This window comes from Agelaius tricolor, unplaced genomic scaffold, assembly GCF_023055355.1.
Source record: "Agelaius tricolor isolate 1412-34295 unplaced genomic scaffold, bAgeTri1.0.p SCAF_38, whole genome shotgun sequence".
Classification (NCBI taxonomy): Eukaryota; Metazoa; Chordata; class Aves; order Passeriformes; family Icteridae; genus Agelaius; species Agelaius tricolor.
The window spans coordinates 1,739,164-1,765,248 of NW_027269298.1; the positions used below are offsets into that span (position 1 = coordinate 1,739,164).

The following is a 26,085-nucleotide window of genomic DNA, read 5'->3' on the forward strand; positions in this document are numbered from 1 at the left end:
GATGAGGTGAATGTATGTCAATAAGCAATGTGTATCACACTATTAATACATTTATTTTCACAATAATATACACATACTGCTGAGTAACATCAGTGAAATTGAAAGGGTGATGTTACTCCTGTGCAGGTAAAACCTACACAGCACAGAGCAAGTGCCTTCCAAAATTAACCCATCAAGAATGGAAATAACAGTAAAGCAGCATCTGTAAAGAGATGAAAACTGAGTCATTTTACCCAGTGAAACTTCTAATGGTTCCATTTTATTTATTTTTTCCCACTGTGTGTTGGGAAAATGGGACTAGAAAATAAGTACCAAAATACTTCAAATCATTTTAAGTGAGGATTATATTTAGAGGAGAAAACCATGAAGTCATCAGCTGGAATTTGCTACCCCAAGCTTTTTTCATTTAACTCATCCATAGGATTCCTTGTAAACACAAGAATACCCAGAGAATGCCCTGAAGTGAAATTAAAAAGTAATAACAGTTCTTTTTAACAGCAGGTAAAGAAAGCAGAGCAAAGCAGTTCTCTGTAGTTAGAAAGGACAGCCAGGGATCCTCTCAGACCCTGCGTGTCAGGAGCATGGTCCCAGGGATGGAACAGCCCCCTGAGCTCCCAGGCACCTCCATGGTGCAGTTCATCACTCAGGAGAACCTTCCTCTTTGTAGAGTTACTGCTGAAATACTTTAATTGTCTTTATTTCCAGGTAAGATTTGCATTTTTGGAGTCTTTTACTGTGATACACTCCTAGAGCTTCCCTCTCCTCAAGGGTACAGGGGTCCCCTTTGAAAGCACTTTTATCACCCTGCCAGTGTAGCTGTTCAGTTTTCCTCTCAAATAGACAAAGGTTATTTTATAGAGATGCAGAAATAAAGTTATTAATGAATACATTCTCCATGGGCTTATACCACCCTACACAATGCAATTATACAATCAAGCTGGTCTGGCTAAGCCACCAAAATATAAAGACCTTTTCATTCCACCTTATTCCAGCTCTGCTCCTCCTCTCTGACAAGGGAATATACAACCAATGCAGATGGAAACACTTGCTGTAATACATTTTTGAATTTGGCAAGAGGCAGTTTTAATTTATTCTTTTCAGACTGACTGTCTGCTGCAGTAAAGCAGCCTCGAATCCCATCCCCCAAATAGCAAAGCTAAAAAAAAAGGAAATTGGGGGGGGTTAAAGCAGTCTTATTAGAAAATTACAGCTTTAGCAAAAGCTTTGATATCATTATTAGGTTCATACAAATTTCCTCTCTTATCTAGTTTGTTCTTCATTGTCTTAATTAGTTCAACCACACGTAGTTTGTGTTCTTTTTCACTTTTTTTTTGACACAGAAACAAGCAGTTAAACTAGTATTTGCAGTCTTTAATTACACATTAAAATCTTCATCCTCGACTTTCTTTTCTACTGAAAGTACAGGGATTCCCTACAGTGCAATATTAATATTCTGCTCTAAATGCTGCAAGGGCATCTTCTAATGGTTGGGACTGTGGAACAACTTTTAATTAATTGCCACCTTTTAATGGCACAGTTCTCACACAAACATTACCTTTAAGGCAAACATACATCAAAGAGTCAGAAATTTGCTCTTTTACGACAGAGCTGAGGTCCCCAGTAATTCTAAATTCACTGAGGGTCTTCTACTCTGGATCTGTGCATGTTTTGGAAACAGCAGAACAACACTGCTACATGGCCCAGAGTCTCCAAAAAGATTCATCTTTTTCACTTCCCAAATCCAGTGTTCCAGTTAATCTTCCCCAAAGTAGATGGCAATGATTTCAAATTGCTGGGCTTGGTCACACAGGGCTCCACATCACACAACAATCCTGTGAGGGGGATTATTTGTGGAGCAGGACAACAAAATATCAACAGCCACCAGCCCCAGGTGCTTTTTGGCTCATGTCCCCATGACAGGCACGTGCACAGAGCTGATCACATCAGTCCTCAGTGGCTCACAAAACACTTGTAGAAAAAGCTCCATACGCAGTAAAGAAATTGTGAAATCTCAATTGCAGGCACTCTCTCTCCACAGTACTTGGCTGTAAGAGCTGTTGAAAAGTGAATAAATAGAATAGATTTTTCCTCCATGTTAAAATAAAATACACTGTGAAGTTTTATCTCCTAACCAATATTTCCTGCCCAGAGCAGCTGTGGCTGCCCCTGGATCCCTGGAAGTGCCCAAGGCCAGGCTGGACAGGGCTGGGAGCAGCCTGGGGTAGTGCAAGGTGTCCCTGCCCCTGGGATGGGATCAGCTTTAAGGTCCCTTTCCCCCCAAACCGTTCTGTGATTCTTTAATGCATATTTCAGTAATTTACTATGGATAAGGCAACATCCAAGATCCTTTTGTATTGTATGGATAGAAATTATTCTCCAGTTAATGAATATCGTAAGGAACATTTAGTTTCAGTCAAAGTATTTCCTTTGGATAATCTATGTTGATCAATGCCTGCTGTTTTTTTGTAATTACTTTGTAAGAAAATATGCAGCTGTATAGTACTTAATGGAATTAAATTAAATTCAGCATATAACTGCAGCCAAAAAAAAAAAAAGCACTGATTTGGCATAACAAAACAAAGAAAACAAAGAAGATTACTGCAGAAACCCCTGCTGTCAGATATATCAACATATTAGAAGATTAAATCAAGATTAAAATGTTTAAAAGAATTGTGTTTCTAAAGATGCACAGAGCAGCAAAGCTCATGTTCTGTATCTCTGCTATCTACACAAGTTACAAAGCATCTGTAAAGTCCCAAAGTCAACAGGATACATAAACCCAAGTGAAAAGCACTGAAAACAAACCAGAGAAATCAGTCAATTTAAGAGCACCTATTTTAAAATTTACCTGTTACACTGAAATAAAATTTCAGCTGGATTACCCTGGATTACCCCTTCTCTCTTTTCTGGAGCAGAGTTGGGTAAGGTACCTTTGGCTACAAGCTGTGAGATGACCACTGTTATATCCCTGCTGTGTTACTGGATTTGATCTCACTGGAGCTGCCTAATGAAGCCCTCCATGAATTAAAACTGTACTGTGGAGTTTTTTCTTTCCAGTTACATTATACTGAGTGCTCAGCAGTAAATACCACTTAACTGAGACAGATTGCCATCACATTTAACAGCAGACCCTTTCCCCCTCATCACATTTAACAAAACAACATCCACTCACAGTGCTCTGGAACATTTGTCTCTAGCTGCTGATATGGGCAACTGGGAAGGAAAAATATCTGTCTTTAAAAGCTTAGAATTATCTCTCATCCAAATGACAAGGACTGGGTAATTCACTTGTGTCACACCTGAAATCCAGAAAGGACAATGCAACACCCAGCCTAGGGCTGTTCCTGGAGAACTGAGCTCAAGGCAGGTTAATGATGTGTCACCACCCTGGAACTGTCCCTGATTTTTGTTACACAGGTGGGATCAGTCAAGGGAGAAGCTTCCCCAGCTTTGGGATCCCAAAATCTGGCTCCACAACCCCTGAGCACACTGAAATCAGAGTGGCAGTCAGGGGTAAATGGCACTACACTGCAACTCCCACTGAAACAGCTCCACAGGAGAGCTCTGCCACAGGAGTTCAACAATTGACTCAAAATAAAAAGAAAACAGCACAATGATGTGATCCAAACTGTGCACAAGACATCAAATACTAAAATTAATGTTCGATTGACATGGTACACGGCTGCAAAGTAATTAAACTTATTCTTGTAAATATTATTGTCTTACAATATAAAGAACAATTTTAAATATTTTTTTTCTTTCATATAAAAGGGGATTAATTTGTGGAGCAAAAGGGTCACATGTTTCAGCAACATGTTCTTTTACAGTTCCTGTTGCACTGTCTGGCTAAAATCAAGCTAAAGAATTCTGTGAGAAACTTAAACATGAACAGGGATATGAAATGAGCTCCCAGTCTTGAAAGTTATTGGAAACTGATCTCTTCCTTATTAATACAATTCCCCATCATGTACAAAAAGATATCTCCATGTTCCAGAATGCAAACAGAGTTTTAATCTTTAATTATATTCTCAACCTCAGCTCTTCTGGAGAGAAGTACAGATGTGGGTCTGAGGATTATTGCTTTATTACATTATCATCTCTGTGGTATTTAATGAATATTGATACTTAATGCAGCTTTGCCAGTATAGGCAAAGAAGAATTTCAGAACTGCACAAAACTTCTGATGACTTTTCTCAAAACAGAAAATACAGCCACACACTTTGCTCTTCTACTCTTGAACACTCCAGGAGGAGGCCCAAAGCTTGGAGTCCTGATACTGAATTATTGCAATATTATTATTATTATTATTATTATTATTATTATTATTATTATTATTATTATTAAATTATTGGAATAACAACACTGGGTGCTAAATAACCTCACCCCTACTCCTGGTGTCACACTGAACTGAATCAGATTCATCATAGAATTTGGGTTGGAAAAGACTAACACAGCGTAATTTAAACAAGTTCTCTTAAAAATTAAAAACTTATGAACATTTATTGGCTTAAGCATGTTTTGCCATTACCTTCAGAAAAACCTGCCTCTTTCTTACATACTGAAAATCCCTGAACTTAGGAAGCAATTAGATGCTGTTTATAAAACAAAATGCTGAAAAAATGCTTTCCTCCAAAAAACTCTTGGCAAAGGGCTCAGGATTTTTCCTTAATGCAAAAAATGATAAATTATACAAGTTAAGTTCCAAAGAATTTATTCTGGCACATCTGATGACTGGGTGTATAGTGTGTATATATATATATATATATATATCTACACACACACACATATATATATAAAGCTGTTAAAAACAGCAACTTTTTTAATACTAAATCCTTCCTTAAAAGTCAATTTGAGTATCCTGAAGAAAGCTCCTGACCAAAGCCAATGGAATCTGACAGTACTAATTATATGACAGAACCATTGAACAGATAAGACATTAATGCTGTGACAGAACAACACTTTAAGTATGCTGGTATTAAATTAAGCTCCAATAAACACAGAATTTGAGATATCTGTACAGTTCTGTTCCAAATCCAGATGAACAAATACCTGCTGAGCCAGGAAATTAACTTTTTAAGGAATCCACTCATTATGCAGCATCTTTAGCTAATGCAGTTCCAAAGGATGCAGAAAATATGGACTTCTTTTGAATATATCCTTCTTCTCCAGAAGAATCATCCAGATGAATCCTGAGGTGTAGAGAGCAGATCAGAGACCTCCTCCATCTCACCCAGAACAATGAGTAGAAAATAGAAAATAGAGTGTCCATCCAGAGTCTCTACATCCTCAAGTCCTTGTTATCTCCTAAAAGAAAAGTTATCTCCACAGATTTTTTTTTGCTCATTCATCTAGAACAGTATCATGGGCAGCACTGTCTTTTCCTTTATTAAAAAAAAAAAAAAAGTAATTTTGCTGGTGTGCTCCTAGCAATAGAGTACAAATTTACAGAGATTTTCACTCAATCTATTACAGTATTTTTCCTGTCAAGTCAGGGCATACATCAAACCACAAGAGGTTTACAAGACAAGTTGAAGAGCCTTAAAACAAAGAAACTGGACTCTCTTTTACTCAAACCTCTCTGTTCATTGAGCCTGAAGTTGTCAAACAAGAACAAGACTTCCACTTGTTTATTGTTTATAGTGTGCTTATTTCTTCAAAACCACAAAGTGACAACAAATGACCCTAAAAGGCACCATAAAGGGCAAGAGTCTCAGTACCTTCTGTGGTGATCAAGTTCTTGTTCTGGCAATTTTCTTCCAGACAGAGAAGAAAGATGATCAGTCTGGGAGCACTGAGAAAGCCCCACACAACACAGCTATCAAAATCAAAAGGTTTCCAACTGAGACCCCTAAAAATTCCTATTAAAACTGACTGACTCTTGTGTGTGCCACTGAACTGCACTGCAAGAATACAGAGAGCATCCTGGGCTTCCTCTTTTCCTCCTTCCCCAGCTCACAGTGGCTCACTGCTGCTGTTTTCCAGCTGGACAGTGAGACACCAGATTCCCTGGGATCCCAGCAGGGTGGTCTGTGGCTCTGATTTTTTAAGATTTTCTAAGCCTTCTGATGTTGACATTTTTGTAGCGAACTTTCTCTCACACTTTCTGTAAATAACTCATTGTTTTGCATTCTTTTATGGAGGAAGAGAAATTTGATAGACTGTTGGTTTGTCCAGTGTCATTGGAGAGGTGGAACTGTCAGCCTCCAATCCACTGTCACTTTTAGAAAACTATAAATGTTAGAATCAGAAAATAAACTTCCCTTTTATTCTTCACCTTGAGAGCAGCGGTGTGCGCTCGTGTTCTTTCGTGTCCTACAGTGACAGCGGTCCAGCAGCAGGAATTACCCTGTGGACTCCCTGCTCTCAGCACTCCCCAGAGAATTCTGCTGCTGCAGGGTCTCAGAGACAACTTCCTAACTGCAAATTTGTGGTGCCAAGCAAAATAATACCAGATTAATTAACTGCACTAATTCCTACATTTCAAAAGGAAAAGAAAAGCCGCGCCATCGTTTCCTATTGTCTTTATTTATTGATTCCCAAGCAGGAGCAACCACCCTGGTTTTCAGCAGAGCTGCACACAGACACTTCCCCAGGCATTGAGAGGAGCTGACAGCTCCCAGCACTTGAGCAAACACTGCCTTGAGATTCCTGAACAGAAGGAAGGAACCCGCAGCCAGATGAGAGGCATGTGAGGGACCGCATCCATTAGCACGTACAGGGAGATGTCTTGTTAATAGAAGACAGAAGGAGGGACAAAGCAGGCAGAGAAAGCAGCCAGCAGTTGTTAGTCATTTTCTCACACAGATCATTTGGCTGGGAATGAGACACACATCAATCCAGGCTTCCTTTCTGCGCTTTCAGAGCCAGGGAAAACCAATACTGAAAAGCAAAACCCAACGCCAAAAGGCCTCTCTTCAAAACTGCTCAGCACCCTTGCAAGTCCTCAAATAAACAGGGAGAAAATGCAGATTCTCTTCATAGCACTTGCATAGGGCAGAGAACTTCCATTTTCAAAACCACCTTTTGGATTCAGAATTGCTGCTCTGTCTCAGATATTTACTGGTGAAGAATGAGAGGCTCTCACCTCCAAACCACAGCACGTCAGAAGACAGCCTAAGGTTAGGGAGAAAAAGAGGTGAGGACCTGCCAAGAATCACTTTTGCCATCACCAAAACCTTTTCTCCAGCTCCTGCAGTGAGCATAAAATAGGAAGAAATGGCTGAGCCTCCTAGACAGGCTTGGGTTTGCTTTGCTTGATTGGCATTTTGGAGGGGAAAGAAGAAAAGCAGAGCAGGGATAGGGACTGAAGGCTCAAGTGAACAGTGAATTGAACAAAACTTGATTTTTCTGCTTTTATGAGATGAAACACCATTTAGGAAGTTTTAGTTTGTGGAATACAACCCAAGTCTCACCCCAGCAGCACAGATCAAAGACCTGGATGAACAAGAAAACTGCTCAGCTTGCACCACTGCCATGGAGAAGGTGAAGTGCAATAGCAAAAGTTACTCATGCAGTTTCTTCAGGGAACAGGACCATAAATAAACAGATAGTAACCTGCCCTCTAATAACACCTGTAACTCAAATACAGACATGTTTACTAGTAAACTAGCCATGTGCAAAATCTGCATAAGAATAAATTACTTTTAGGAGATTCTTTGCCCAAATCATCACCTCTGATACCTCCTGAGCAAGTGTTTCCTGCATTCCTTTGCTGGCAGAGAGGATTTACTGCAGTGTTGATATTCACTCCAACCTGCTCTCCTGAAATGACATTTTGGCATACAGCTGGTTTCAACTATTCTGTTTAAGAAAAGCTCAAGATAATATAGCTGCTCTGAACAACATTTATAAACACTTGACTCATTGTTACTCAGCCCAATGACTTGTCACTGAACTTAATTTTAATAGCATACATCAAAGCAAAAATAGACCAAGAAATAGTTATCCTTTTCTTGATGAATTAATAAAGCTTAAAAAAAAAATCCTTGAATTGTCATGGGAATATTAGGATGCAGGATGCCCTTTCAAGGAGATCTGTAGTTTTGCATCTGGATGTTTTCTTCTTTTGCATTTTTTGCATTTTATAAAGAATGAAGGGGAAAAAAAAAAAACCCACTGCATGATTCATCACTATTTGCATGAAACTACAGCAAAATCAAGATATTAAAATCCATTTGTCACACCTTTTTTTTTTTTTCCTCTAAATACTTTTCATAAGCCTATTTCAATAAGTCTTTTCATAATCTCCTTCTGTCCTGTGCTGGAAACAAGATGCTGAGCCCAACAGGTATTTGATTTGCCTTAATATCACTATTATTCTCTTAAGACACTGAGATAGCAAAGAAGTACAAATATGGAAAGGTCAAAGAGGAGCCAGAGAGGAGGCAACCAGTGACAGATAAAGGGCCAGCTCAGCAGAAACACATTTTCCCAGTGAATAATGCTGGAAGTGGTAATAAGATACTGAAACATAATTCAACTACTGCTTAAAGTTTAGCTACCACACTAAAATTTCAGTCTATCTGCAGATCCTAGGTAAATGCACCACTGAAGGAAAATCATCTACAGATAACAAGACATATAATACTTTTAAATATGTATATTATGTATCTCACATTAAGATTTATATACCTGCAGCTGTTGAGGAACAGATTTTTTCTATGCAAAAGTACAAGTTAGCTCTTTATACGTATTTCTAGTAACTAGAGATGCCATGATTAAGAAATAAAAGAAAAAAACAACAAAATACTTTAAGACCCCTGAAAAATCTGTGTTAACTGATATACCAGTACTCCAGTTTATAGACTTCCTGGAGAAGGAAATCCATTTGAAGCTCCAGATACCCAAACAAAGAAGGAAAACTAACCAGCCACTTTGTCACAAGATACCCCTTTCCATCCCACATATCAGAGAAACAACATCTGGTTTTCAAACTACTGCTGGAGCCCCCTTCAAACCATTCTCCTTTGGCTGATATATTGGTAAAACAATAGAGCATTTTATGGATTCTTGAATTACCAGCACTTTAAAGTTAATATACAAGGGGGAAGCTCTATTGACTCTGATTTTTTCACATTTCCTGTAAGAAGAAACCCTCTAAACGTTGACCTGTGAAATCTGGTAACAGGGATTTTTATTATTACAGCTACAAGGGTTTTGGTAGCACAGTGTTTATACATCAGTGACTCTTGTTTTGTGAAGAAAAGAAGGCAGTTTCCACAAACTACAAGGATGCTCAGCACAATGAACAATTGCTTAGCACTTCATTTTCTACATAATAATCATTTTCTTACAGGTAACTAAATATATTTCAGGCGTTTTATTAATTTATAAGCTTCGTTGTGCACATCTCTGTGTTTCTGGCATCACTACACACAGGCTGCTCAAAGTGTTGATACTCTCTGTCCTCAAACAGTTTCTAAGTGTCCTCATAATTGCCTGTCACCTGTAAAAGAGGTTTAGATCCGATGCAAAATTAACATATGGTGAACAGATGGACTCAGAACAGACGTTTGCCGAGAAAGTACTCACACCAAAGACTTTTTGGCTTCAGTCTTTTAGGACCTTCAGAAAAGTCCTGCTTGAAGCTCCAAGTCATAACAATCAGGTGAGCATCATTCCTCAATGACAAGCTCGTGCTGCAAAAAGTTTTTTAATGACCTGCTACAAAGAGAACGCGTACGGAACAAAAACGCGAGCGCAAGGTCGCTTATTACGATGATTAAAAATTAAACCAAAAAACCAAGAAGTTAATAAGAAATATTCCACACCCCCAGCATGGAAACTCTTCCAAATATTCCCATTACTTACTGAGGAGGCAGGACAAGAGTTGTTGGCTGGGCTTTGGGTCTGCGCTTTGCAGAGACTCCCATCTGGTTGGCCGAACGTTTCAGAGACTGCTGATTCAAAAGGCCAGATGCCAGCCCAGCATGGTACTGCAACTGGATAAGAAAAAAACATATATATATTAAAATACACAGCACTGCAGTACTCTGTCTGTGTCAGACCTCTGCTACCTGTGGCACCTGATTCAAATTACAGCCAGTCAGGAAGTTGGCGTGTGGTATTTCGGATATATTGCTTGGTGGAAGACAATAGGGACAAAAGCACATGGAAAAAGTCTGCTGTGAAATGGGTATGAGGAGCAAGTTGTACATTAGGGCAAGTAAGATGGTGAATCAAGGACTTCCTCTCAAGTCTACCTCTCTTGAAACTTGGGCTTGCTTTTCAACATTGAAACTGTTTCTCCTCTCTAGGGAATAAACATTCTCACTTTAGGAAGAAGATAAGAGGAAGACAGATGCAACCCTTTCACAATATAAACCAGCTTTTTAGAAATAACACTCATCTTTTTTTTCCTTAAACATAAAACCACAAAACATTTGCAAAGGAGTTTCTATCACTGTAAAGAAAAATCTTGTTTTTAAAATACCTGCTTGCACATCTCCATAGCACTGCAGAACAATTCACATTCAGCAGCTTTCTCCTCAAAAGCTTCTCTTTTCCTTTGCCAATAAAAGACAAATTTTTGAAGGACACAACATGAATCTGCAGGATTTTGAGTGCACTCCCACAGCTCTCAGATTTAAGAACAGCTACAGGGCTCTGCCTGTCCTGCAACCACCTCCAAGTGCAACAGGTTCTCCTCTGAACACTTTCAATTACATTCTGAGTTTCCCATTTTTGAACTGGAATGGGGAGGAAGATTTATTGTCAGACAAATGTGATTTCCTGCATCATTCCAGTACCTGGATCTGTGTGTTCATTACATTGTCTGAAGATTTGTTCTGAAAAAGATGAATTGTTTCACAGTTAACCCCTCTAACCCCATGGTCTGCACATAAAAAATGGGTTATGGTCAGGAAAGAATGATTTTAAAATGTTCAGAAAACGAAATGGTCTTAGACCAAGCTGTTCTACAGGGACTGAGTGAAAAAGAGGGATGAAAAGCTTGGAATGATGTACTCAAAACCACCTGAACAGGAGGGGAGCAACCTCCTGAGCCAGTCTGACTCAGATGTCACTGCTCAGCACATCCAGAAGGATTTTTAAGCTGCTGTGCCACATGAGCTCAGCCTGGCACAACATGAAGACACATCACATTCCTAATAGGAAGGGAGCTGTGCTCTGCCAGGGAAGGGGGGGATTTTACTGTCCCAACCAATGGATTCTGCTCAAATTTGTTTTTCTCTGACAGTTTTCTGAAATGAAAAAAAATCAATGAGAGCGATGGAGGGTCTCTGTTTGAAAGGCCATGTTTCAGTGTCAGGGCTTAGTTTTCAATCTTCACTACCTGAATGTGCAGGGAGTGCAATATGCAGGGAATTAAAGGCAAAGACAGCTCTGGCAGAAGAGCCCACTGACTCCAGGAATATGCTTTTCCTTTTCCTTCCTGCATCTTTCTGTGCTGGTGCCACCATCCACTGATGTGCCCTGTGCAGGTATTTCAGGTAAACAACATTATCTGGACACTTGTCAGAGATGGAGGAAATCACTGGTACTAATCAGAGACAGATTTTAAAGGTAACCTCTTAAAAACATTTCATAACCTCCCAGATAGTGACATTTAGTGGTCAGGCTTTAAAAAAACAACCAAAAAGCTACTAAAGGAATAAAAAAGAAACAGATTCTAAACCAAAATGTTGTCCTTCAAGGCTGTCTCCGAAGTGATTAAGTTGTTTTTATTAATTATAAGTATTTCTTCATAATCTACCTTTGCTCTTAGGAATGCAGGTCCAACTGTCAAAACCTGTAAGGGCCATTAAATATTTACCAAACCATCTTTATAATGGGAGAAAAGGTCAAAGTTAATAAAACTGACAGGCAGCTTCTGTCCAGCTTGATTTATACATTATTAAAGCATCACACACTGTACTGCACAGTGCTCTCCTTTTTGGGGACAGGGGGTGTTCACTGAAAGGACCAGGAAATTGTTTCTTAATGATTTTTCTGAGGAGCAGAAGCAAGACTGAAAATAGTGCCAGAGCAGGACCACAGGTATCACAACTATGGCCAGGAGATTGATGGCCTGATGGATAATACAGGAGCCACTCAGTTCCCTTTTCTTCTTACAAAATCAACACCTCTGTCTGCCAGCATCCACCATGAGAGAAATGTCAGCTAAAAACACACCAACCCCCCCAGCAAATTTTTGCTTACTAACAAGAGAATGCCATTTCCAAACACCTTCTCTCCACTTTAGGGAAAAGTGCTGAAATGCACTGTCAGAGGATGCTGTGGGTGCTAAAAGGCTCAGGCAGGGAGGCTGAGATGAACTCATGGGACACAAATCCTGTTTGGGGTAATGAACACACAGAAGCTCAAGGAGTCCTGAATCCAGGGAATGCTGGTGGCTGTAAGAACATTGGGGAGAAGGTTGTGGGCACATGGAGACAGGAGGTGACAGAGCCTTGGGTTGTGTTCCAGCAGCTCTGGGGAGTCTGAGACCCCACGGCCAAAAATCGCGGAAACGCTGATGGTCAAACCTGCCCTGCCTAGGGCATCCCAACAACATTCCCAACAACACTCCCAACAACATTCCCAACAACACTCCCAACAACACTCCCAACAACACTCCCAACAATATTCCCAACAACATTCCCAACAACACTCCCAACAACATTCCCAACAACATTCCCAACAACACTCCCAACAACATTCCCAACAACACTCCCAACAACACTCCCAACAACACTCCCAACAACACTCCCAACAATATTCCCAACAACATTCCCAACAACATTCCCAACAACATTCCCAACAACACTCCCAACAACATTCCCAACAACATTCCCAACAACATTCCCAACAACATTCCCTCTGCTCCTGCCCCTGTGCCCAGCTCCACCAGCACAGTGGTGAATACTCACTGAAATGAGCACTGCTGCAGCACCAGGCAAACAGAACAACATTCCAAACAACATTCCCCTATCAGCTGCAAAGGAATTCCCCATCACTACTGCAAGCACCCACGTTCTCCAGCTTTGGGGAATTCCACCTGCCTTGTGTGAGGTTAAGCTTTCCCTAATGAAATATTTTTCTGTATAATATCAATAAGATTGATCCATTTTCCCCAATACATGCAGATGAAACAGAAAATCTATTTCACAAAACCAAGAAATCAAAACCAGCAACAACAAAAATCAATTTACAACATTTAGCAGCCAGGATATACCCCAGTGCCAACTTGTACAGGTTTATGATGAATCTCATGATAGCTGATATTTTTCTAAAAACTGCAGTTCCAAGTAGATGTGTGAATTCTACTTAGGAATGTAGGAAAGGTACTGAAAGTAACACTTCAATACATACAAATGCTTTACATGAAGCTAAATAGAAACAGAACTTGGATTACTTTAAATTAGTTTTTAAAGATTAATTGTTTTTCTACGTTAATGGCCACATGGCTAGATTTTGTAGAACAAAATGCTATCTCTAATATTTCACATTTTCAGTGCTCCTGAGTATATGAAAACTATATTTCTGTATTAACAGCTCTTAATCTTCCTCACTAAGTGAAAAGCATCAACAGTGAAAGCACTTGGGAGTCACTTTTCTCACAGCTGTGATTGTAAGGAGGGCAATTTCTTCATCCACATAAGATGCCTTTGGCTTTCAAAGGAACTATTTAAACAAAAAAAAAGGTGTATTAAAGAATTACAGATCTGATCTAGCACTGAAAGCATTAACATTTTTAAAGAATTAATCACATAATATCTTTTCCTTACTCTACTCTAGTGACCCTTCTTACCAGAAATAAGGTAACACATCTCCTAAAACAATGAAAATAATCAAAAAGAACCTCTACATCCCCCCAAATCCTGTCTTGTTCAGATGATCTTTAAGATTTGGAGCAGACAGAAAACTTCTGCTACAGCCAGAAAAGGCCCCTTTGTTCAGCTGAGAAGCACTGACCATTTTGTGACAGGTTTCCATCTTAGCCTGTAGGGTTACTTTGCAGTGAATGTTATGAAACCACAAACATGGGCACAGTGCTCATTTAAAACTTTGAAAACTAAAGCTTCACCATTAGAATCAAGCTGGGTCTAGAGGTCTTTAGTTTGCATAATTCATGGGCTGGAGATTTTGCATGTGCTGACTGCTGCCCAAACAAGTGAGTACACTGCACTTACTGACAAGGCCATCCAAAGTTGCAAAAATTGGTTGAAAGAAAGTAAAAATCAGGGGGAAAAACCAATCAATTGGAGCATTAGCAACTGATCACATCAGCTACATCACATTTACAGTTTGCTATTAATTAAAGCCTTCTAAGCACCAACACTTTAAAAAGTGAAGTCAGAAGAATAATTTTCTTTGTAATCACATCACCCTGTTATTTATTATTCCATTCTTATGTAAATCCTTAGTGATCATATATATAAGCAGAAAAACGTTTTCTCAGGTCCAGATCATGTAAAGTTTATGTCCATTCCTCCAAGGAATGCCTTCCAGAGAGGTGGCTGACAGATCCTCACCCCCTGTGGCATTTTCTGAGTTCACTGTAATCCTGGTGATGCACATTTGCCTCCTTTAGGATGCACAGTGCTCTGCCCCTCATCATTAAACAACTTCTCCTTTGCAGATGAAAAGGGATTTGTTTATTATGATAGAACTCTACTTGCTCTTTTGAAAGAGCAACCAGCAAGCAAGCAGGACACTCCCACAGTTTCATCTCTGCAGACTAAAGTAGGCAAGAGAGAAATTATACTACCTTAATTGATATTTTTAAGCTTTTTTCAGATAATGAGGCCTGTTTGGAAATTCTCTTTTTCTCTGAACAATGTTTGATCATTTCAGGACAGCTGAATTCTTGGCTTGACCAAAACAGCATCGATAAGCCAAAAGGAGAATCTCCAATTTCTTTACTCATTGGTTTTCCTCTTGTTGAGCTGGGTTGCAGGCTTTTCAATTAACAGAAAAACTAGACAGCATGTCTTTGCTCTATTTTACTATTTAATTAGGACACTTTATTCTATTTTTTTAAAAGCATTTATGCCCCCTTTCCAGTTTACAACAATTTACATATTTAGGCAAGAAACATTTATCCATGAGAGGAACAAAGGCTGCTCCCATCCCATTCTTTTTTAAATCCCTGTGGAAAAGTTATTACCCCTTTTGCCAAACATCCTGATCTGACTAAAAGGTGACAATAACAAGCTCACACTTCTCTTATTGTCCTCTCTCATGCCTGGGCTGTGAGATGCCAGGTCAATAAACTGAGATATGGAGCAGACTGGGAACATCAGCCCTGCACAGGGCTTCTCCCTTAGAACTCTCTCCCCCTCCCTCCATGAACTAGGGAGCTCAAAAACAAGTGAGACATTTTTATTTATTTCTATCTATAATGACACAGTAGTAGGAAATACATTGATACACATCCCTGTCTCTTTTGATGCCTTGTTTTTGCTACAGGTTTTATTCCATTGTCTGTGAATTCCTATTTTTGCTGAGAGTGCTGTTTTAATTAGTGTCAGATTTCAGCCCTAAAGTGTGTTCTTCCTACTTTTCTTTTGAAAACACAGAAGTTCTGCTGATGAATGACTGCTGATGAATGCTCCCTCACTCCAATACCGTTTGCAAGTCTTTGGCTTTTAACCATGCAGAGATAGCAAATCTCATGGCACTTTCTTCAAGGAATTGGTCAAAACTTCAGCATCTGCATCCTTGCTGCCAATAAAATGACCTGCACTGTTCAGAGTCTCTGCAAAAGCCACTACTCCTCCTCCACCTTTTTAAAAAATGTTCTGGAATCCATTTAATATAGCAACAGAAGTGACATATTCTTGCTTTTTGGATAATGGCAACATAAAGGGACACTTCAGAGCCACCAGGCTGGATTTCAAAGGGATCTAGTGTTTGAAATGGATAAAGAGGCAGAGTAATCATAATCTGGGGTTACAAGCTACTTTATGTACTCTTTACAAGAATAACTGTATTTTATGCTTAAAATGTTTATACCTCCAGGTATTCTGAAGGGTTTGAACATACATATTTGCTGAAAGATAACTAAATGAACTGGCATTTATTTCCTTGTATATGCAGCTACAACATAAACACATAACAGAATTACAAAAAGCAAAGTAGAATTATTGCATTGTGTTCTGCATCTAAATGACAAAATAAACCCAGGTGCAGTAACAAACAGCAGCAGCAGGTTATTTTCAAGTAACCCTGAGCTGAAGGCAGGTGCTTGGTACTGAGGTTTTCCAGAACAGGTAAATGGTCTTAGTGTCACTCTGTGAGGTGTATTCACAATTGTGTGCTCCTTTAATGGACTTCATTAAAATCTAAAGACCCAAGAAGTGCACATGATCAATATCTGACAGAAAATCCTAATTCCTTTTTGACAGAAGCATTATCTTCGTATAGGACAAACAATCTGTAGCAGGGGAAAGTCATCATTAAACTCCAAGATAAGGACACAATTAGTACCTTCCCCCAGAGCCCTGTGCTCCCTTAAACAGCCACCAGCACTCTGGAGACACTGCTCTCCTGCTAAAATTTGTATTTTCTAAAGCCCTGGACGAAATCTTTGGTGCCAGGGGCTCAGGTGGCAGCTGTGTCAGTGTGAAGGATGACCTGCTGCCTCTGTGACAGGGGCTGCTCAGGTGCTTATACAAGAAATGGGAAGATAAAGCTCAAATGGCAGAATAAAGGGCTGCTATCAGGTACAGAAACACTCCCCAAACTGTCCAGCACCATGCCATGATTTGCAGCTCTGAGGGGAGCCTTTGCTACAGCAAACAAAGTGCTTTATAGACAAATCAAGGAATTAATACTGTTCAATAAAATGTCTCCATGGTGCAGGTTATGTAAATCCAACCAGTACAGTGCACAAGCAAAGGGGAGACAGTCAAAGCAGAGATGAGGGAAATCCATTAGTGGGTAAGCAGTGGAACAGTAATAACAACACCCAGTACTTGTGCTGCTGATTGATCCTTTCCCTAACTCATTAAATTTCATTATTTTAACTTCTGTTAAATGCCTTTCCTTAGCTTTGGTGACCTGCACAATAATTAAAATGCAAAATATCTTTAGATTTTAGGCATAAAATTATTAATACCCATATTGAGTGTCTGACAACAGCCCAGCTGAGGGTTTTTCTGCCAGCACAGGGAAAGCTGCCTTTCCTCAGTCTCCTGTTGCTCTCCTGAAGGGGAAATTGGAAGATCACACCTCCACAGTCCATGATCCCAAGGCTCTGCCAACCTACACCAGACATCACCACACTCTCCTGCTCCAGGTGACCACCCCACTGTACCAGCACAGCAGAAAGAGCTGAAGGAACATTGTTTAAACTGAGCTGAAGTTGCCAAATTAGGAGCTAATTCTTCCTTAAATGGTTACTTTTGCTAATATCTTTCTTTACATCCAGCAGGCATCCTGAAGCAAGGCTGCAGGGGATGCTGATTTCCAGCCTGCCAGTGCCAAGCAATTAAAGCTTGAAGCTGGAGACTCCTGGAACAGAATGCATGAGGCCTATTCCCCTATTCCTACAACAGCTGCAGGATATTCATGACCAGATTGATTTATCCATCTTTTCTAGACACTATGAAGTAACCCACAGAAAATATTCATCCACAAATAAGAGCAAATCTTAAATTTAAGGTCACTGTTATCACTAATTAGAGTAAGAGTAACTCTCATCCTTCCCATGTAACACCAGAGACTTTTACAGAGACAAACCCTGGAATCACCACAGGTGTCTGGAAATTCTGAAAAATCTGATTAAAAGGTATTTCAAGTAAGACATCCAAAAAATAAGTAGACATTTATAAAAGTCTTAGGCAAATTACCTCTTCAGACATCAAAGAATTAAGTTATGAATGTTTTTGGGAATGCAAAAAGAATCTATCAGGTTTGATTGATAAAAGTGTAGCTTTTAACTAAGACTGAAAAAATGGAAGACTGGCAACATTCTTTTCCAGAATAATATGCTTCCTCTGCTTTTTTCCAGCATAGTGCACATAAATCAAAGAAATGTTAAAGAGGCCCATACATCACAAGTTGGCATTTCTAAACTATTTACAAAATCTGTTATAGTCAAGAGGATGGAAAACATAAAAGTGTGACCAGCAAAGTTCCTGAAAGAAAAAAGGTACTTCTACCATCCCAGCAGGGTAAAGGCTGGAAACTCTTGATTGTGGACTTTAAAACCATTAAACCAAGACAATCCTGATAATGCAGGGCTGCAAAGAGCAAACAGGATGGTGTTATCAGCCAAATCTGGTGACAACTAGCTCTGAGTGACATGTCCAGGGATGGTGGCTGCACCTTCCAATGCATGAGCAGCCTTTCTGTGGAGAAATCCTCCCTCATGTCCAACCTGAACCCCCCTGGCAAATGCTCTAAGGAGGTTTGAAGTGCAAAAGCAGGGCTGACCTCACTGCAGCCAGAGAGCCCCAGGAACAGCAGGAGGTGCTGAGCTGTGTCTCCAGCACATCTTCACATCCCCACATCTGTGCACACAACAGATTTCAACAGATTAGGTTTTCCTCAACAAATTTTACAGATGAGAATCTCATCTCTTCTTCTGAAAAAAGTGGATTATGGAAAGTTTATCTGTCCATCTGTTGGAGATGTCACACTCTGACTAGAGAGTGCAAAAAGCACAGAGATGTTTTACAACCAAATCCCAAACTTACAGTAGTCTGAACGAGTGAAGAGCCATATGCTTTGCAAAAAAACACCTCTTTTGCTACACATTTTTTTGCCACAGCACAAAGAGTAACAGTTCGAAAGCTGCTGCAATCTTTATTTCTGAAAATAGATCACATATTCTTACTCTCATCTGCCACACTCGGGTGAGTTACTGATAGGAAACCAGAAAAACAAGGAAATACTACTCTGGGAAATGCAAATTAAAAGCATTCTGCACTGCAAGGAGATACTTGCAGCTACAGAAAAGGGGCAGCTCAGAGAGCCCAGGACTGGGATGATGCACAACAGAAGGTTTGGTGCAGTGACACATGAAATGCTTTTACAGTTTTCTCTGTTGGAGACTTGCAGTGGGAGCATTTGAGATGAAGCTGGGGGACCTCAGAAATAACTTAAAGAGTAAAACAAATGGAATACACTTCATCCTATTTTCATGGGAGCTTATAATGATATTATAATTAACTCAATTACACCACAAGATTAATAGCCTTTAAAACGCTCCCAGTCATTCATTACAGGCCTAATTAAAACTCTCTTTTGGTGCTGAGCCAGCAAGAAATATGAAATTACTTACTAGCAACCATATAGAAGTATACAAGATATTACCTTTACTATGCTAGCGTTTCCATGGTCACAATTCAGTGAGAAATTTGGGGTTGGGTTGTTTGAGGTTTTTTTTTAATACCAAAAAGAAAAAAGGGCAAGATCCACTTTAGAGGCCCCAACACCTGCAGCAGCATATCAGCTCACTACAGCTAAGCAGTTTATTTCTAGTTTTGCTGCAACAGTTAAGGGCTTCTACAATAGCAGATGCCTTTCCTCCCACACATCAATTAATTTGCAAATGCGCTCAGGTTGTAGAAATAATGAAGTGCTGAATGCTTCTCTATTGACAAGTTTTGCTGTCAGGAGGTGGATGCTGTGGGCGAGGTGCTAAAATCCTCTGCTTCTCTCTGCATGCCAAAGGAAAGACACCACACGAAACTTGGACATGAAACTTGCTCACAGCTAACAGGGCACATCAATTACTTTATTTACTCCTCTCTTGTTGGAACCAAAAGGAAGATATCCTCTCCAAAAGCTGTTTATTGTATTTATTTAGGGATTTATAACACACCGTCTTACAGGGAGGTGGGAGGTTTTGTGCTGACCCAAGAAACGTTGTGTATTTGAGGAGAAAAGTAGTATTTTTCATGTATTTTTAGGTATGCTAAAAAAAATTACATTAAAATTAAGGTTACAAATGAAGAATTCCGTAACGAGGAAATGCTTCATAATGCCTGTGCAATCTAAATTAGTCTGCCTGTGCTAAGGATTCAGACTTTCATTATGTGCTTCTCTCCAGACCTCAAATTAACCACAGCCTGCAGGATCTCATGGATGAAGAGGCAGTTACTCAGCACCGTTTTCATGCACAGAATGTTATTTGCAGGATCTCACACAATGCCCACACTTCTCCTCTCAGATGCCTTCTACCATATTTTCCTGCTTTATCCTGCTTCTTCACAAATACTGTTAAATTTACCTTCACAATTCTTATTCTACTCATGCTGGGTGTGGATCTGAGGAATCTCAGATTTTTAACAACACTAAATGTTTTTACTACATACTTACTATGTTTGTAGTAGAGTTTCCATAGATAATGACTGCAGTCAGGTGCTGAGCAAGTCTTGGAAGCAGCCAGAGGAGGCTTTCAGCCAGGTCACAGCAAGGCTGGAATCTCTATCCCCACTTCTATCACTTAAAATAAAGGATTAATCTGGAGCAGTCCATTGTAACTTTCTGTCTGGACCAGCCACTAACTGGAAATAAAGCACATCCTGCCAGATATTCTCTGCAATCAAGTTATAAAAAATTTAATTTACTGAACTTTCAGGCAGGTCCCAGACTATTCCTCTCCAATTCTTCCCATGCTTAATTACCACAAGTGTTTAAACCATCCACCTCAGCAGCAGTCCACATTTCTTAAACTTTTATTTTAATTACTGATTTTTTTTTGTTTGTTTGCTATAATGAAGAAGCCTCTTACTCACTTTCCCCCAGTAGATGTTGGTAAAAAGCAGGTGACCCATCCATTATCTTTTCTTTCATGAGTGGAATAAGTTGACTTGTTTGATCATACAGAAGGAGCACAGGAACCCAAATGTTCTGGCTCAGTTTTCACATCTCTCAACTAGAAAACCCCATATTAATGAGCACTAGACAAATGGTAACTGGATAGTTTTACAATTAAAATGATGCTTAAAATAATTTTCAAGTGTTAATAACTGAAAATGCTATTAGTAAAGGTACTAACAGGTAAGGAAATTTGCTGTTAAAAATAGATGATTTTCTGCTTTTTAAAATATGCAATTTTCAGGCTGACCTTGTTCCTTTTAAATTTTTATAGCATCTTCAGTTCCAATTTGAGATTTTCATATGGGGTAGGCAAACCTTCTTATGTTCTGTATTAAATGCAAGACACCTCCTTGGCATGATCTGCAATATTAATAATATAACAGTACCAATTTCAGGAGCAGCACTGTAGCATCAACACATGCATACCTACATGAATCAAAATTTAACCATGTACATCATGGAAATCTTTAATAGATCACAAGAAAAAAGCAGTTCTAAGACACCTCAAAGACAATTTGAGATTTCCTCTTTTGCCATACAAACACATGACCTTGTCATGCCTCACAAGGTAACACCGAGGTAGCTGATGCAAGAAAACATATGCTTCTTTTTACTGGGCTCAAAATAGGAACAGAGGGGAAGGAGAATCAAACTCAGGGCCAAACCCAGGTTTCTGAAGACCAGACTTGCAGCTGTCACTGTACCGAGCAAAAAATGTCCCCACCCACACGAGCCCTACAGGATTCCTAACACTGACTGCCACTACAGAACTGGGAAAAGACTTTCTGGAAATTACAAACATTGGGGATTCATTACTTAGCCAGGAATTTGCCCTGGTGTTATCACAGGGTTTTAAGACTTGGAGACTGAGCCATTTTTATGTTGCTGTGGGACACAGTTAAAGCTACAGGAAAATAGAAATTATTATTTTTCATGGATTTCAAAGGAGACTGACATATATTTGATTTTTCATACACTGGCTGTCTTGCAGGCACTCTTCAACAATCCAATTACTACTTAAATGTTGGCCATCTAGCCCACAGACATTTCAGATCCTCATTTAAACCTGGACATACCTTATTTCTGTATCTTGATAATCACTATGAAAATCCTAGCAGATCAAAGCCCAGCAGTTTATCAGTGCCTCAGTTCAAGGCACCAAGTAAACACACATTCCTCTCACTGCTCTGTGGACTTCATTACTAATGAAGTAAAAATTGCAGACATCAATCTATTGCTTCAGATGGCCATCATCAGAAAAATAAACAGGAATGTGGCTGCTCACAGTGGCTCATCTGGCACATTCACTGGAAGGTAAATTAAAAGCACTAATGACCAGAGCACAACAAGCAAGGGAATAACATTGGATTTGAATAGAAAATGCTTCTACAATGCTTCATTCAACCAAGGCTGTGTTTTCTCCCTCAGTCTTAAGAGGGAGAAATCTTGTTTATCAGTGATTATTTTAATTACTTCACCCATCTCTGCTGAAGGCCATGCTGCCTACAAGCCCCTACAGAAGAAATGAACACTACTGGCATTTTTTTTCGAAATGTTCCCCTGTACCAAGAAAAAATGAAAGGCAGGAAAATTAAAAAAAAAATCATCGCAATATTCCTTAATCCCCTGAAAGAACCAGTGAGGCTCTGAGGCAGTTCTCCTTCCCTGCATCACCCAGCTCACAGCTGTTATCACATCCATCCCTGAGCTGGGTAACTCTAAAAAGTCCAGCTGGCTCTGGGAAACAGCACTGACCTCCCTCCACATAGTTTGTGTGGTACCAAAATTTCAGCATCACCCTGCACTGGTCTCAAACTCATCCTATTGACTGCTTCCCATAAAACCTCAATGCATCCCATATATATGGTCTGCCACTTGCCAAAGCTTGCCAGTCCTGAGCAGCCACAGAATACCTTATATTCTCACTTATTCTTCTTTTCCTCATCTCAAAACCCAAAGTAACTCCTTCTCCAACAGTTCTGAGCTGGCCAGGAGCAAACTCCCTATGGGGCTGAGCACAGCACGGTGCCTATCACTGCAGCATTGTGGGTGCAGAACACTGGAGAACCACTCACTGCAAGTGGGAATGTAAAAATGCATCATACATGTAAGAAAAAGGAAAACAAAACCCCAACCTGTATCTTTTGGTCTTGAAAACAGACGAGGAAATTGTATTAAAAAAACCTGATGCAGAGTACATTACAGTTGGAATTTTCCATTACAAATACAATTCTGAAGTAGACATGAGCTGATAAATTCAGCATTAAGTTTTCTAGAAGTATTCTCAACTCTTCAGCAGTGCATGTACTTACACAACCAAAAAGGATCTTTCTGTATGAGCTCATAGCACCAGCAATATGACAAACTGGTGTGCATTTAAGGAAACTGGGGCGGTGGGGGAGCCAGACACTGCTTCTCACAAATGATGATTTTTGAACTTGCTTCCATCACTTCTCCAGCTACAAAATCTTTTTTAATGAGGACACTACCTACCTACCTCACAAAGTTCATTTTATCAAGCCAGTAATTCAGCAACACGAACAACTGACAATTCACTCAACTATAGTTTTTGCCTGAGGCATTCACAAAAACATAAAAGAGCAAGAAAAACTTAAAAATGGTGCTGGAGAGCTGAAGCCTTGCTGGTGGCACGCTGAACAAACAGGAACAATTGAAAGCTGAGGAGCAGTCAGTAATTTATACTACTGAGCCCAATGCCTGGACAGTAAGGAAAACAGATGGCTCTGCAATATGGAGATGGCTCCATGAAAAGCAGTCAGCACAGGGATGCTGCAACAGCTCAGCAGCAATAGTTTCCCTGTAACAGCCACAGCAAAGCAAATTCCATCATTTCACAGGATAAAACAAAAGAAAAGTAAACGAGAGTAAAAGAAAACAGAAGTTCTTATTACAGTTGGCCTATATTCCATGATAAAGCGTGGGCTCCTTCAGAGTTTTTCCAAGAGTCCTGCACAGACAGCTCTGTGCAAATAAATGAGCTCCATCCACCCGGCAGGAGCAGCTCCTCTTCCTGTCCCGGCCCCCTCCCAGGAATTCTGCATCACACCCAACGTCTCTGAACGTCAGCTATTTAGTTCTACTTTTAGCTCTGCTTTAAATAAAAGTGTGTGGAGTGCAAGCTGCATAATGAAGGCTCAAAACCATGGAGATGGCACAGACTGCACCGGGCAGCATTACCAAGCTGAGGGGGGTTTAGGGTTTGCTTTTCTTGCTGGCAGACTTATTTACACAGAACAAAACCAAAATTTGCCAAAAGAAGTTTCCAACTCCATGCTGGAGGAGACAAGAAGCTGGTTCCAAATGGAAATGGCCCTGTTAGAGCCTTGAGGACAAACCCAGAGGCAATGGCAGGGAACACATCAACAAACACATCAACACAGGAAGAGAGGGCGAAGGAGTTCTTGACAAATGTGTAAGGACCTCAGACTAATTTTTTTAAGTATTGCATTTCAAGGCCATCGTGACTAAGCAATACACCAGTTATGCAAGGACTTAAAATAAGCTAAAAATCTAGCACAAAACTTTTCAGAAAGGCCAAAACATTATAAACTCTTTGACCGTAAGAACCTCTTAAAATAAATATATACTCACTATGGAAGCAGAGCACAGGTGAAAGCCTCAATTTAAAGCCAAGCATAAGATCCTTCTTCCTCTGCAAGTTTCCTGTGATAAATCAGGTTGTTTAAAGGGCAAGCTCAGTAGCTGGATTTAGCAGAGAAAATATCATCTTGCCTTGCACACCATGACAGGTGATGCTGTTCAGCTACAGATTATGCTGACATATTCCTGTTTCACCTACAGGATTGTTTTAATTTAAAAAAAAATCCACTAAAACGAGTGTTTTACTGTAGAATATTGTCTATTATTTTTCTTCAATCAAAACTCACTGACACAGTTGCTGATGTTGGTAAAAGGCCTCTGCACACAGTTTTACACATGGTTTAGAATTCAGCATGAGCACACAACTGCCTGAACTTGGGGTAGCCTTGTAAAACTCAAAAGCACAAGTTTATCATCACTCTCAGGGAGTAACCAAATATTATTGTTCTTTTAAGTAATAATCAAATAGAAAATCAAAGCAAGTTCTTTTTAAGGAAGATGCTTTCAGATATATTTCTTTTTCCAGATTTAAGCCTGAGACATTGTACAAGAATTAGAACAGAACCTGCAGAGTAGAGTCCCAGCATCCTCCTGCCAGGACTGTGACCACTGGCATTGTTCTTCTCAAGAAAGCAAATATTAAGATTGATTAAACACCTTTGTTCAAGTACTCTTGATAATAAAGGGATTATTCTTCTCCTTTTCTAACGGGTATTTTATTCTGGCAACTGATGGATCATATATTAAACTGTTTCAGTTCCAAGCAGCATCTGCTGCTACAATTACCAAACTGAAGAAAGAAGGAATATAAAGCTCTGTGATTTGAAGGAAAAACAAGAAGAGAAAAAGGCATAAAGTTTACATGACACTAACAATCCCACTGACAGGTTTTTCTGACTTTGCAAACTTCCTTTCACACAGAAGAATTCTTTTATAACCTGACAATTCCCTGTAGCCTGAAAACCTCATGAACATGTCACGGATTTTTGTTTTCAACCTCTCTGAAGTTCCTGCAAAAATCTTTCTAACCTACTGGTCAGGATGACATCCAACTGCAGACATGAAATTAATAACTGCATCTGCAGTAACCCTTCTTGAACTACTTCTGCCCTTTACAAGATTCATTGTTTCCCTAAGAACCCTTTTAATGAAGACAAACAAACATCAACAAAGGTTAAAAAAAATAGATTTAAGCAACTTGCAAGAAAAGAAAAAGCAAATCACTCAGTCAAGGCATGTTTGACTTTATCAGCCACTTAGAAAACCACAAAGGACGTGCTGCTGCTCCAGTTTGATCACCCAAGTCTCTGAAAACTTTCCCTGGTCCATTATTTATTCAGGAATAAAACCCTTTCCATCTTTACCATAGGAGTAGTGAACATGAGACATTAGTTTTTCAGTCTTCACAGTGGCTGACAAAGCAAAACACAGACTGAATTTAGGCAGCCAGCAGAGCAAGAATCTCTGAAAAAGGGCACCTTAAATAAATGCACAATAAATGTCTCCTCAGCCCACTCAAGCAGAGCCTTCAGCCACTGCTGTATGTCCATGTCTGCTTTAAAAGCAGGTCATGGATGCTTAGAGAAAAGCCACAGACCCTGATTTCCATCCATCTGGGAATTACTACATTTTGCAAGTTAGCACATATGAAAATGCACTAAGGACAGTACTCACCGAGTTCATTTAGGC

General features: G+C 39.7%; 1 protein-coding gene across 1 annotated transcript in view; it reads right to left on the reverse strand.

Annotated features, from left to right (window-relative positions):
* The window catches only part of MED27 (mediator complex subunit 27), an 85,375-nt gene that overhangs the window by 42,761 nt on the left and 16,529 nt on the right, over positions 1 to 26,085 (reverse strand). Inside the window, exon 3 of the mRNA XM_071453878.1 lies at positions 9,811 to 9,941. Coding sequence (XP_071309979.1) covers positions 9,811 to 9,941 — 131 coding nt within the window. The remainder of the gene's footprint in view (positions 1 to 9,810; positions 9,942 to 26,085) is intronic.